The sequence below is a fragment of the Sturnira hondurensis genome, unplaced genomic scaffold (assembly GCF_014824575.4).
Source record: "Sturnira hondurensis isolate 20B ecotype Veracruz unplaced genomic scaffold, ASM1482457v3 Scaffold0018728, whole genome shotgun sequence".
Lineage (NCBI taxonomy): Eukaryota > Metazoa > Chordata > Mammalia > Chiroptera > Phyllostomidae > Sturnira > Sturnira hondurensis.
Window position 1 is genome coordinate 6,188,544 of NW_028091359.1, and position 13,498 is coordinate 6,202,041.

General features: G+C 52.9%; 1 protein-coding gene across 1 annotated transcript in view; it reads right to left on the minus strand.

Moving 5' to 3' along the window:
• Positions 1-7,415: 7,415 nt before the first annotated feature.
• The window catches only part of ERN1 (endoplasmic reticulum to nucleus signaling 1), a 78,868-nt gene continuing 72,785 nt past the window's right edge, over positions 7,416-13,498 (minus strand). The window contains exons 20-22 of the mRNA XM_037070243.1: positions 12,487-12,610; positions 12,040-12,107; positions 7,416-11,421 (exon numbers count right to left, since the gene is read on the minus strand). Of these exons, the coding sequence (XP_036926138.1) occupies positions 11,209-11,421; positions 12,040-12,107; positions 12,487-12,610 (405 nt within the window). The 3' untranslated portion in view covers positions 7,416-11,208. The remainder of the gene's footprint in view (positions 11,422-12,039; positions 12,108-12,486; positions 12,611-13,498) is intronic.

The following is a 13,498-nucleotide window of genomic DNA, read 5'->3' on the forward strand; positions in this document are numbered from 1 at the left end:
TTACAGAGCCAGGCCATTTGGACTTGTCTTTGGACCCTGGTCTCATCTCATACAGAGCCCCCTTGCAGAGTGGGAAGGAAAAGCTGGAAGAGCCACAGTCAAGCCTGAGACAAAGGTGACAGACACTGAGGGGGTGGGGGGGGAGGTCCCAGGAGAACCAGAGGCTGCACGCGGGTGCCATCTAGTGGCCGAAGTGAGCCATGTCCTGCCACCTGTTCTAAAGCACGACAGACGTGTTCCGTGGCAGTGTGGCAGTGTGCAGTGTGGGTGACACTCCCCTGTAACCACAAGTAGGCTGGACATGAGCTGAGATCCTAACAGGATGTTTTTTTAATGAGGGTGATCGATGCAGATGCAGCAAGTGTATTCACAAACATCCACCAGCCAACGAGCCTTGGGAGGGAGAGGCTGACAGGGTCTCTCTTGTCTCTGAAGTATGTGGGGGTCCAGGTAGGCAGCTGCCTTTCCTCCCTCTGACCTTCACTGCATGGGGGAGAATAGACTGAGACGCTTTCCTAGGAACTCAGATGGGAAACTGAACTGTTTCCTGAGGGAAGATGCCAAAGGAAGCCTGTTGGCTCATTTGAGCAATGGCAACATCCAAGAAAAATGTACAAGGTTATTTTTGTTTTTGTTTTTTTAAACTGTGAAGCTGTTCTCTTTTGAGGCCTGAATGTTAGGTTAAGAAATATTTGAGTATAATTATGGGTTAGTTTTTAAAAATTAATTATGTACGACCAGGTGTTTATGATTTTTAAACAGCTCTAAGTGTACATTCTTTCTGCAAATACAACCATTAGACAATGTGTCCAGGGTTGAGGTGACCATTGTGGGGTCCAGGCCCAGGAGTGGAGATGGGGACTTATCAGACCGGCTCTGGGACTTGAACCTGGCTTCCCTTTCCCCGCACCAATGTGCGGGCTCTCCAGCCGTAATGAGGCCGCCCAGCCAGGGACGGTTCCGTTCCAACAGCAGAGAACCGCCCCATTTCCTCTGCTGGTATGGAAAGTGGCCTCAGCTGACAAAGTCAGGGCCCGAGCAACTGCCTGGGGCCCCACATCACTTCTGACTTCTGAGCAACTTCCCATCTGTTCCGGTCCGAATCAGAAGGTGCATTGACCCACCCAAGTCTAGGGTCGTGGGCCTCCTCCGCGTGAAGTACAGGCTGCTCAGTTCCCACCAGCTCCTGAGTTTCTCCCCACATCCACGTTCAGACTTCCTTGGCTCAACGCCTCTCATTTGCCCTCTGAAACCTGTTTTAGTGGAGAGACATTGGCCCTCGTGTGCTACCTCCAACCTCCTACCCCCCGGAGAGCCATGCCAACTCCCCATCTCAAGGCCAGTCCCCCCCCTGGGGTTCCTGGAGGGCTTGGCTCTGTCTTCCTGTCCTCTGATGTCTGCTGTCATCCCGGGGACCTGTGTCCAACAGGAGGCCCACCTATACCTGAGGCTTCCCTTCTTCGCTTCCTCACGGCAAATCTCTGTCTCTGTCGCCCACCCTGCAGCCAAATCCTACGTTGCCACCCTGCAGAACTGCTCTACCTCCATATTCTTCACCCCACGCATCTCCTGTGCAATCCTCTCTCCCTCCACCAGTCTGGACCCCAAGGTCAACTGCATTCTCATCAATACCCCATGCCCATTCTTTGTACCTGCTGTACCCACTCAGGAGCCCGGTCCCCAGGAGCTAGGTGTCTCTGCAGGCTGCAGCCCTTTCAGAGGGCAGTGGCCCCTCTCTGCCTATGTTTATGTGTGAGTGAGATGCAGCAGGGAAGCTCGGTCTGCCCAACAGACCCGGAGAGAGACTTCAGCCTGGAGACTCAGGGGAGGGCGGTGGAGTCTGGATGGGACCTGTGGGAACTGGAATTAACTAGAAGTTGGTTCATGGAACATTTGACTCTCCCTGTTGCAGAAGGACAGGCAGTAGCAGTCAATCCCCAGGCCAAGAATCAGAAGATTCTTCTCCAAAGACCTTTAAGAACCTCAGATCTAAAACCTCTGCATGCTGGCATTCAAGGGTTCTCCATATGATTACCTAAAAACAGGGCTCACAGACTGATAAGCCTGACTCACCACACGAGGCCACAGTCTGCTTGTTACTGCCTCCTTTTTGAGTAAGTCTGACCCATCAAGAGCCACCAGACATTTTGGAAAACCTGCAAGTTGGAGAAGAGAGATCAATATAAACAAAAATGAGCCCAAAGATACAGAGATGATACAGAGAACTGAAGAAAACTTTTAAAAAAGTATCATAGAAAATTTGGGCCCTGACTGGTATGGCTCAGTGGTTGAGTGCTGGCCTGTGAATCAAAGGGTCACCAGTTCGATTCCTAGTCAGGGCACATGCCTGGGTTGCTGGCCAAGTCCTCAGTAGGGGATGCACAAGAGGCAACCACACAATGATGTTTCTCTCCCTCCCCTTCTCTAAAAAATAAAATCTTTAAAAAAAAAGGAAAAGAAAATTTGGAAAATAAAGCCAGAAAATTTTCCAGAAGGAAAAATCAACAAATGGAATATAAGATATAAAAGATAAGTAATATGAAGGAACCAACCCAGAGTCCCAACATTCTACTGTTACTCAGAAATAGAAACAGAAAAATGAAGGGGAGACAATTATTTAAAAATTACAGAAGCAGCCCTAGTGCATAGCTCAGTGGGTTAGTGCAGCTTCCTAATACCCCAAGGTTATGGGTTCAATCCCTGGTCAGGGCACATACAAGAGTCAACCAGTGAATGTATGAAAAAGTGGAACAACAAATGGACGTTTCCCTTTTTTCTTCTCTCTCCTTTCCTCACTCTCCCTATAAATCAATTAATAAAAAAAACTTTTTAAGTCAAACAGGCAAATTTTTCCATGCAGACAGACACAGCCTTTGGGTTGAAAGGGCCCTCCCAGTGTCCAGCATAATGGATGGAAAAGACTCGCATGTCACATGTCATCACAAACAAGCACAACGAGACCATCCCAAAGGTTCCATGGACCATACTCCACTGGGGGTGGGCGCGGGCCCTGGGGTCCCTGACTGAGGTTTGGCCACGTTCCTTCAGGGAGCCGGTCTCAAAGGAAACCCGAGGGGCTCTTGCTGCAGTCGGAGAGCCCGCCCTGCCGTGGGATCAGACGGCCAGATATTTCTCAGTCCCAGGGTGTTTACAAAGTATACGCTATCATTCAGATGTGGATTTTAAATGATTTACTTGTTATTTGAATGATATACTTTAAATGATATACTTTTCTTTCGCGTAGTAAGTGAAAAACAGACACACCAAAGCATTAACGATGATTATCTCACACATTTCCTTTGTACTTGCACCATGGCTGAGACGAAGGGTTCTCACACTTTGGGGTGTGTCAGAGTCACTTGCAAATTAAAGAACGCAGAGGCCCAGGTGTGTTGAAGTGGGATAGGGATGACGCCTGTGTATGTTTACCAAGTTCCCCAGACCACAGCTCTAATACGATCAAAGTTTGAAGACCCCCTGGTCTGGCTAAAAATGTTAAAGAAACACAGACAGTGCTGTCTGGGTGACTCAGTAGATTGCAGCATCGTCCCGTACACCAAAAGGTTGTGGGTTTGATCCCAGGCAGGGCACAAGCCTGGGCTGCAGGTTCAATCCCTGGCCAGGGCAATGGATGGGAGGCTACTGATCTCTATTTCTCTCTCAGGGTGATTTCCCTCTCTTTCTCTCCAATCAATAAGCATGTCCTCTGGTGAGGATTTAAAAAAAGAAATGCAGGCAAACGACTGCACTGGGCTTTGTCACCCTGGTCACAGCAAACCCCATCTCGGAGGGCTTCCTTCCTGTCACACTGGGTGGGGAGCACTGAGAGGCCAGGCAGAGTGTCACAGCAACCAGCCAATCAGAGTGACAAAACATGACTCCCATGTGGAAGGGGAAAGGCAGCTTTGCTGAGTGATGCCTGTGGCGTCTTTATTGTTTTTCTTTTCATCGTCGTCCTCCTTCTCCATCCCCCAGTATCTTCCCCCTGCAGCGGAGGAGACGGAAGGTGGGCTCTGAGCTTTGCAGAACAGCAGAGGTCAGACCCTTGGCTCCATACGTCAGGGGGCCTGGCATAAACCAGCCCCCTTTGGCTCTCAGTGCCCCCTCACTCCCCCTAAAATTGTTCTGCAGAGACGGGGTGTCACTGAGAGGAAATGTCCCCATCTCACCCTCCACCCCCTCTGCCGAGCTGGATACCCCAACCCCACAAACCCAGCCAGCCCTCTCGTGCCCAGGGAAGCAGTGAGGGCTCCTGCCCTTCCCTGCCCACCGTCCTTGTCCAGTTCAGTCCACATTTCATCATGTGTCACCCTGAGCTCGATTCAGCTGTGGTCCCAGTAACTGCCGGGACCAAACAGGATGGTCTGTGAAGGGGAGAAGGACAGAGCAGCTAGTACAGAATTTCTCATTTGCCCCTTGGATCCTCTGAGAACACGAACTTTTTAGCTAAAGGCACACACGGTTCGGCATTGACCGTCACCTATCAGGTGCGCGTAATAGCCTTTTCTCTTGACGCTGTTTACCTGTGTCAGTCAGGATGGGCTCAGCAAGGCTGCAGCCACTGACCCGGACATGCCAGGTGCCTCACACGGGGGCTTATTATTTTTACTGAGGAGAAGTCTGTTCTGAGTCAGGGGACTTTACAGGACAACTGCAAAGTGGTGACTCTGTGATTCAGGGTACTTCTTCTTTGTGGCATCTCAGTATTAGCCTTCACGATGGCCTATCACCGTGTCAGAGGAAGGCTGGTGGGTTGTGCTTTGGCTCAGAAGTGACACGTTGCTGCCACTCACAGCCCATTGGCCAGAATTAGTCACCCACACCAAGCTGACGTCGGGAGAGGCTGGGAATGCTGTCTTCCTGGATAACCAGAAAGAGAAAAATAAAATAGGATTTGATGAAAACATAGGTTTAGTTCTGCCACTCAAATAGCCTTCCTTTTTTGTAAATTAAAGGCAATACTGGAGGCGAGCGTATGTCCCATCCTGGAGTGTATGTTCCTTGCTGTTAGCAAGGAAGGGCCTCTGGACAGCATTGCCACAAATAGGGAATCTTTCCTTAACGCAGCACTTCTCAAATTTGTCTGGTCATTAAGCTCCCTTTTTTGGGTAAGTTTATTATCCCTCAGAACTAGTGTTCCAAGGTGCACACTTGGGCAAACTGTCCTGAGTCAGCCGTGGGCCTTATTTCTGTCACCTTGCACCAGCCACACCTCAGCGCACGTGTGTCTGGAACGTGAGACACCCTCTGGCAGAGTCCTCGAGAACCGACACCCCACCCTGGGACCCAATCGTCACCCTTGCCCACACCTCCCCTCCCCATTTCCTGTGGTTTACACCTGCTCCGATAGCCCTTTTCCAGGAACTGATCGCAGGGAGGGGCAGGCCTCTGTCATATATGTTTGTTTGGAAGGGACCTGAGTCCAACCTTGAACCCCCAAAATAATTTCTTCCTGATTTGCTCAGGACAAGGTCCTTCTCACCTGCTGGGTGCCCCAGCCCAGTCCGAGATCGGGCACTTGCTCACTCACTCACTCTCGTAGCCTCCTTCCCTGGTGAGCGGTTCAAGTGCAGAGACAGCCCTTATCCTGGAGCTGGGTCTGCCCTCCTGGATGCTGTCCCCCTACTCCAGCTTAAACCTGGAGCGAGAGAGCAAAGCCAGTTCCCTGTCACGTGACAGATTCCCGAGGACCCAACAGTCTGTTCCTCCAAGCATCTGTGAGTTTCCAGGCCCCTCCCAACCCTGCCCTCCCTCCTCAGCTCCACCATTAATGTCAAGGCAGGACTTCCTGTCATTCTTTGGGTTTAGACTCAGTATTCCAGTTGCCTGACATCTTCTGGGATCCTCATGGGGTGACGAATCATATGGTGTTAGTCACTCTTTCCAGCTTTGTGTCATCTTCAGGCACACTGCACGAGGACTTCTGTGGTTTCTTCCTCCAAATCACTGAGCAGGCCTGGGACGAAGGATGGAGAGAGGCCAGAGGAGGAGACAGTGGGGAAAGCACCACCCTCCCAGGGGCCAACTTTACTCAGTTCCTGGCCAGCTGTGCTCCGCCTCCTGGTTCTGGAAACGTCCCCTCCAACCCCATCATCTTTCAACGCGCTTTCCCAGGCACTTGCCAGTCCTGCTCCTCTGCCCACAGCTTATCCGCCCAGACACGGGCTCAAGACCTGGCTTTTGGCCTTGCCAGAGTCCCATCAGTCTCTCAGGAAAGTGAAAGATGTTATGGCCAATGATCGATGGGGACACAGGATGCCCGGGCACAGCCCCGGGCCCAGAGGGAGGGCAGGCAGGCCAGGCTCTCACACGGACCGTCATCATGATCTCTCGAAGTTAAGGCACGGGTCTAGCACACATGATGCCAGTGAGACGAATACAGAGAGTACAAACAGTGCATTCACTGACGGAACGCGGTTGTGTATACCTTTGCACGTGTTTAATAAAGTGGATCAGACGCTAAGACATCTCTGCAGCCTCAGCAAACCCTGCCTCTGTGCGCCAGAACCATGGCCCTGGCTCATGCCAGCATCTGCCACCTGCTGGCCTCTTCTCTGTTCTCAGAAGCGGCTAAGGGTGTTATTAGCTGCCTCCCTCCCCGGCCTGGGCCAGTTCCAGAGGTAGACACAGCCCTGGCTTAACAGTATGTGGGGGAATCCAGGAGCCGTCTTTGTCACTGCACTGCGTGATGGAAAGCGAGCAGGTGCCAACAGCAGCCTGCAGCGCCTCATGCTCCCTTGGATTTTGCAGGGTCCTGGGCTGAAGAGGGTGGAAAGGTATGTCCATGATCCTCACTGAGGTGGGGGGATGGGACAGTGGTGGGCCCAGTGAAAGGAGCCAGTCCTGAAGCACAGCCCCAGCTAAGCTGTCCCGAAGCTGGCGGACTCTTTGGCGTCTCCGTTCTGGGGGGCACAGCAGAAAGCAGTCTGCTCTGATTTCACCCGGGGGCTGGGAGGGGAAAGCGTGAAGGCAGGACACTAAAATCCGGCCCGACTGGCCCCTGAGCTCATTCCTGGGCGTGAGGAGGATGCACTGTGCTTCTGACACACTCAGGTGGTGGCTTTCCCAGCACCGCGATGGCCGAGTGACCTCAGTGAGTTTCTCTCCTCTGCATGTGCCCCAGATTCTATGGGAGCCTAGTTCTCCTCATGAGGCCAATCTGTCCCAACTCGGCCGCCTTCCTGGAATTCAGCCCAAATCGATCCGTTGGGGCGTTTCCCGCCATGTTTCAAAGGGCCTTTCCCACAAACAGCCACCACAGAGGATGGACGTTCTGGCCCGTTTCCTGCCCTGGGCTCCAGTCGGCAACTATGTTCCCTTCCCATGTCCCCCATCCCCGCCCACCCAAGAAGACAGCCGGGAACGACGCCCTGGTCTGGGAGTGGGGGTCGAGTCCTGAAGAAGACGAAACGGGCTTCCAAATCTAAAACTACCTTTATTTGTGGTTGGCTCAACATAAGACGCCATTCAACAATCAGCAGGATTATAAAACTGTACAGGAGGTACAAAAATAGGCCATTTAACTTATATAATTACCCTCACATCATCAAGCTTTAAAAATACACATAAAAATTGTACAATCTGGCAGTTTATAAAATATAAAGCTAAAAAGGAGGATTTCAGGCTCCACAGAGGGTTGCCTCACACAATGAACACATTTGACAATGAACACATTTGACAATGAACCAGACACACAAAAGACACATGGCACAGAAATCTCTTTTAAAAATCACTTAAAAATTAACATGTTTACCACGACCAAATTATTCACCCTTTACCAACAAAACTACCATAAGGCGTCCGCCCTGTGGAAGGGCACAGTATAACTTTTCCTTTTCCAGTTTAAAAACGGTCAGGGGTGTGGTCAGAACAAATCTTCTGTGCTTCAAAGCAAGTGCAATTGTAACTGGATCTACTTCAGAGTAAAAATTAAATAAATATAAATAGGTTAAATAAATAGGGCATTGCGAAAAGAACACTACATAAGGTTTGCATCTGAAAATGCTGCAGAGTTGACTGGTAATGCTAGGTAAGTGGGGACACCCCCGTCACAGCTTTTGGGATACTGGGAAAGGAATACTGCACCCACCAGGCACACGGAGAGCACGGGGTGGGGGGGGCGGGCTTTGGCCAGAACTGTCGTTTGGGCCGCTCCAGGGGGGGCTCCCTGCAGGTGGTTCTCTGCGGGTTTCCAATGAATACAGAAAAGATTTCAATGCTGCGACAAAAGTCAGAACCAGAGTTACTCAGGGGAAGTCGCTGTTTCACAATGAAAGTACAGAAGAGTAGACGCTTTGGTTTAAGAGATAATGGTCCAACCCTGGAAGGCAGAAATTGGGCTCACCTGTACGGGACCCCCAATGACTTCCTTCCAGGGAGGGCCGAAAGAGCCCAGGACCACGACTGCAGAGACTCGGGGGAGGGGAGGGCACCTCTGCACCCGGGATTTTCTACCTCGGACACTAGACGGGTTAACGGTTTGTCACATGACGCCAGGTGAGTCCCCAAAAGTGCTGATGCTCTGACACCTGGTGACGTGTGGAGGTCTTTGTGAAAGCTGAAAAGACTCAAGAATCAACACGAGCAATTCTGGCAGGCGTGCCAGAGAGAGATTCAATACAAGGTTCAACACAAGATCGGAATGAATTATAGTGTCCCTGGGATTCCTAACAGATGCGACCAAATTCGGTCACGAAAGTGAAGAATGCATACTTCCGAAAAGTTCGACAGCCTTCTGGGAAGCATGTCAAAGGTCAAGTAGCTCAGCTGTGCAATAGGAAACCTGAATTCTGGAGACCGGAACGGGATACGCCAGAGGATGCCCAAGGTGTTTCCAAGACAAGAGTCCACGCAAGACCTCTTCAAACCCCCTGAAGGACTGTCGAGTGACTGGATCTTAAAGGTGACGAAGAAAAGATGGATAGAGGCGACCTGACCCCCCTGGTGGGTCCTGGGATGTGGGCGGCTTTACGACTGAAGAGGTGCCCACCCCAGATGCCCGCCACTCCCCACCCTGGGATTTCCGCACGGCACTAGCACTTACTTGTTGTTGCCTCCCCCTGCGGGCTCTTCTGGAAGCAGGGGTTTGCCTGCCTTGTCCATCTCTGTGTCCCCAGCCCTCAGTATCCGCCTGGCCCACGTGGGAAGCGCTCAGATACAATACGTTGAATAAGTGAGTCTGAGAAAGTTGGGTGGTTAGAACCGGACATGGTAAGCAGAAAATGCACTTTTTAAAACCATTCTCCTGCCGGCAAGTCGGACCAAAACAGCGAGATGACAAGTACTGGGCAGCTCGCAATGACCTGGCTGCTCTACGAAGGAAAACGCTCAGCAGCGATGCAGCAGCAGAAGCCTGTCCGGCACAGAAAGCTGGCGGCCCCATGAAGTCACTCATGGCCACCTTCCTGTCCTGTCTCTCGGGCTGCCCCCACTCAGGCGTGGCGGCAAAGCGTCCTGCAGAACAGAGCTGGGACAGGCCAGTCACAGAGGGGGGACAAAACCCATCTGGCCTTCCCTGAAACAGGGACAGCGTGGTACAGGGCACCAGAGGTCCCCCGAGGATGCTGGGGTTCCCGGGTCTGAATGAGGTAACTGATGAGGCTGAAGGACAAAGGATACTATTGAGTTAAGAGAAACAGTGACTTCAGGCGTTATGAGAGGAAGGAGCCGGAATTCCACCAAGACAGACGAGAGCCTTTGTTGAGCGGCCTCCACACACACACCCCCCCGGCAGACGCCTCATGAGAGACACAGCGACTCCCCCTCGGCCACACGAACTTGACAGCAACACCGAGCTTCCCCGGACCGCACCGCAGCGGCGGCTCACCCGCCTGGAGAAAGCACACCCAACACGCTTCCTAACGTGGTACCCTGACTGCATATAACGTCTAAGGCTCTCGGTAGAGAAAAGATTCCTGACTAAAATGAAAATTAAAAATTATATTAAATTTAGGAGGAAAAACGAACGTGGGACTGACATCACTTAGGGACTATTACTTTGAAGTTGTTGTACACACACGTCTAGAGTCGCCATGACGCTTTACTCTTCATCAGCATTAGAGAATGTCCTCAACACGAACACTCTTTCTGGTGGGGGGCCGGATGGGGGCTTCGGGTACCACACAAAATAGGTGTATTGCATTTCTTCTTCATGAGTAAGCTTCAAGTTCAGTTCTGCTTACTTGTGCTAATGTAGCATTCTACAGTATGATCAAAATATAAAGTTATTAAAATCTGCCAAGAAAAACACAAAATCCTGCCCACGAAGTAGATGGAGACCCTGGGCTTGGCTCCTAACCCCTTGGCCTATCCTGCCGGCTCCAGGGACAGAGAAACATCATCACCTGCCCTCTGGCCCAGGGCTCTCCCAGGGTGGCCAGGTGAACCATGAGGCCCATGCACCGCTCCGGTCCCGAAGGCCTGTCCCTGCCTGGGTTCCTTGATGGCCCGGGAATGATCACTTCTTGACCCCTTAAACATCCCTAAATGGTGCAGGCACAAAGCCACTGAAAAGCCCCCATCAGGCCACCGGCACACTGGGCTGCAGCTGCCTCAGAACAGAGCATCTTCTTCACTCCCGAGACCTGCAGACGTGGCCTCACTCCCCGGCGTGCGATGCTGAGCCGTCCCGACACTGTCCCCCATGCTCGAGGCTCTCGCTGCCCCCGAGGAAACACTGGTTAGAGTGCCCGGGGCTGTCTGGGCGCACTTGTGTCGGTGATCAGTGATCTCCAGTCCCCAGGGACGACACCCCTAAACGTCCTCCTCCTCCTCCACGGCACCGCTCACCTCTCGAGCCCCGTTTCTAGCGGAGGCTGCACTCGGGGCCCCCCAGAGATGCTCCAGGTCCCAGCACCCAGGCAGAGCTTGGGGTTTCTTCCTCTCTCTTCCTTATGGGCCCACTGGCTGACATCAAACAGGAAGTTTAGAAAGAAACGAAGTCTGAAGCAAGTTGACCCAGGAGGAGGTGGAGGGCGCTCCTGCTGCTGCCTCTGGGAGGGGCCCTGATGGTAAAGCTTTCACAGCCGCCGTCTCCCCAGCTTCCTGCAGGTCCGGGGGCCGCCTCTCCCCCTTCCTGGGCTCAGCACCCTCCTCTGCTGGCTGCAGAGCAGGCAGCTCAAGGCACTGGGCTTGGGAGCTTGGTCTCCCTGTTAAGTGGGGTCAGGCCCTCAGTCACAGCGGGGCCACCAGAGCAGGGGCCGCCCTGGCTCAGAGGGCGTCTGGAGTCCGGGGGGGCTGAGGCTCCGGGGGCGGGTGGAAGTAGTAGGGCTGGAAGAGCCGCTCCTGGCCGCACAGCTCCATGGCCCGGTAGGTGTGGGAGAGGAGGTGGGGGAAGCGCGAGGTGAAGTAGCGCACGAAGTCGTCGGGCAGGGAGCCCAGCGTCTCCCGCACCTCCGCGGGGAGCTCCCGGTAGTGGTGCTTCTGCAAACAGGGCGACACAGACACAGGCTGTCAGTTGGGCGCCCGCGAAACGCCGGTGAGAGACCCTTTACTCAAGGAAGACAGAATGTTAGTCGGTTCTCTGTGAAGAATAGGGAAAAAGTTTAAGTGGCCCACAATCCATCCTGCTCGCCTTGCTGGCCTCCCCTCACCAGTGACGTCGGCACCTGGAAGCCTTGACTGGAGTAAAGTCACCTGGAACTGAAACGTCTCTCCCAACGGGTCTGGGGGCCTCGTCGGGTCCAAGGCCTTATCTGAAGGCTGCTCAGTGACAGCTCAGGCCAAGAGCACCCCAGATCCCTCCAGAGAACAAGTGGAGACCAGGCCCCGCGTGGGAAGGTGCCCAGAGGGTCCTGTTAGAGCGGTTGAGATGGCAGCAGGGGCCACGAAGGACACCAGCATCAGGGAGCCTGCTCCCCAGGTAACTGCTCACCTCAGCGTCCCTGAAGAGAAAACCCGAGTAAGGGGAGAAAGTCTCGGTTTGCCAAGTCTGGCTGAGGCCTCCCGGCCTCTGCGAGGTCAGAGCTCCAGGACGGATGAGAGGATGTGTGGAGAACGGGTAAGAGGGGGATGGCTGTGCTGCGGGTTCCCAGCCCTCACCTTATTTCTCATGGCTCGGAGGAGGTCTCTGACGGAGCCGCCTTTGTAGCTTCTGAATTTACGCAGATCTAGGGAAAAAAAAACAACAATAAATGCAATGCGACACATTTTGGGGCTCCCAGGAACTGGGTGGCCAGACTGCAGCCACCACGCCCCTCGGTGACAGGAGCGTGTCCCCAGCTCCTGGCCGCAGCCATGGCCAGGAATAACCACCGTGAGCACGCAGGGCACCCGCCACTACCCTGTCACTGTCAGCGGCAGAAGTGAAGCACACATGGTGTCACGCTCTGACTTGTGCCCAAACCACAGACCAAACCCACGGAAAGCCCCACCTGGAGCCCGAACAGCCTAAGGCCCCCTTTTCCACATGCGCTTCTTAGAAATGGCCGCAACTTTTGAAACATTTGTGCCAACATTTACCGACCCTCAGGGGCTTCTGGTAGTCACCTGTCTGCAGGGGGACGGTGATGTTCTCCCGCCAGTCCATCTTCACCACAGCCTTCCCGCCTCTCTCCAGCTGCTTCACGATCGGGCCGTCCAGGGACTCCTTTTCTATTCGGTCACTCACGTCCTGTGAGGGAAGCGAGGGCCACAGATGACAGTCGGTGCAGAGAGAGGCCGAGTGCTGGAGGGCTGACCCCAAGTCAGAGCGGCCACTGTGATGTGAGTCTTAAGCCGGGGCTGAAGCTGCCTCAGAGCTGGGCAGCGAGATTCCTGCCTTCCCCCACCTTCTGTTCACTTTTCCCCTGGGAGCGGCCATGTCTGTGGCTCACGCGGGAGAGGCCCACCCAGACTGTCCCCACGACAGGGAGAGGACAGGGACGCACGCCTGTGCACAGACCTGGAGCGCCTCACCGGCGTTTCCCAACAGGCAGACTGGGAAACACATCACCTTTCCCCAGAGCCAGCTGGCAAAACCACGAGGCCTTAAAGAGCCAAAACACTAGAGGAGTCCATATTTACTGACTCTATCACTTAACTTCTCAAGATCTATCTTAAGATCTGGGCAACAACTGAGGACAAGACGATAGAAAAAAAAAAACAATGTAAGGGAATGTTTAAATTTATGAAACTTGAGTGAAATGTTATGACACCTGAGATTTGCTTCAAAATAATCTGGGGTGGCGAGAGGTGGGCAGAGGGGGAGTTAATGGTCATTGAAACTGGCTGGCGGCTAACTGGGAGTTCATTGTCATATTCCCTCTACTGTTTTCAGTGCATTTGAAAGTTCCAATAATGAAAGGTTTAAAAATTGTGGCACGCCCATAGGATAGAATCTAATAGGCATTGAAATTTTATTTTATTTTATTTTGTATTTTTATTTTTTAAAGATTTTATTTATTTATTTTTAGAGGGGAAGGAGAGAGGGAGAGAAACATCAATGTATGGTTGCCTTTCGTGCATCCCCTGCTGGGAGTTGGCCTGCAGGGAACCAGCCTGCAACCCAGGCATGTGCCCT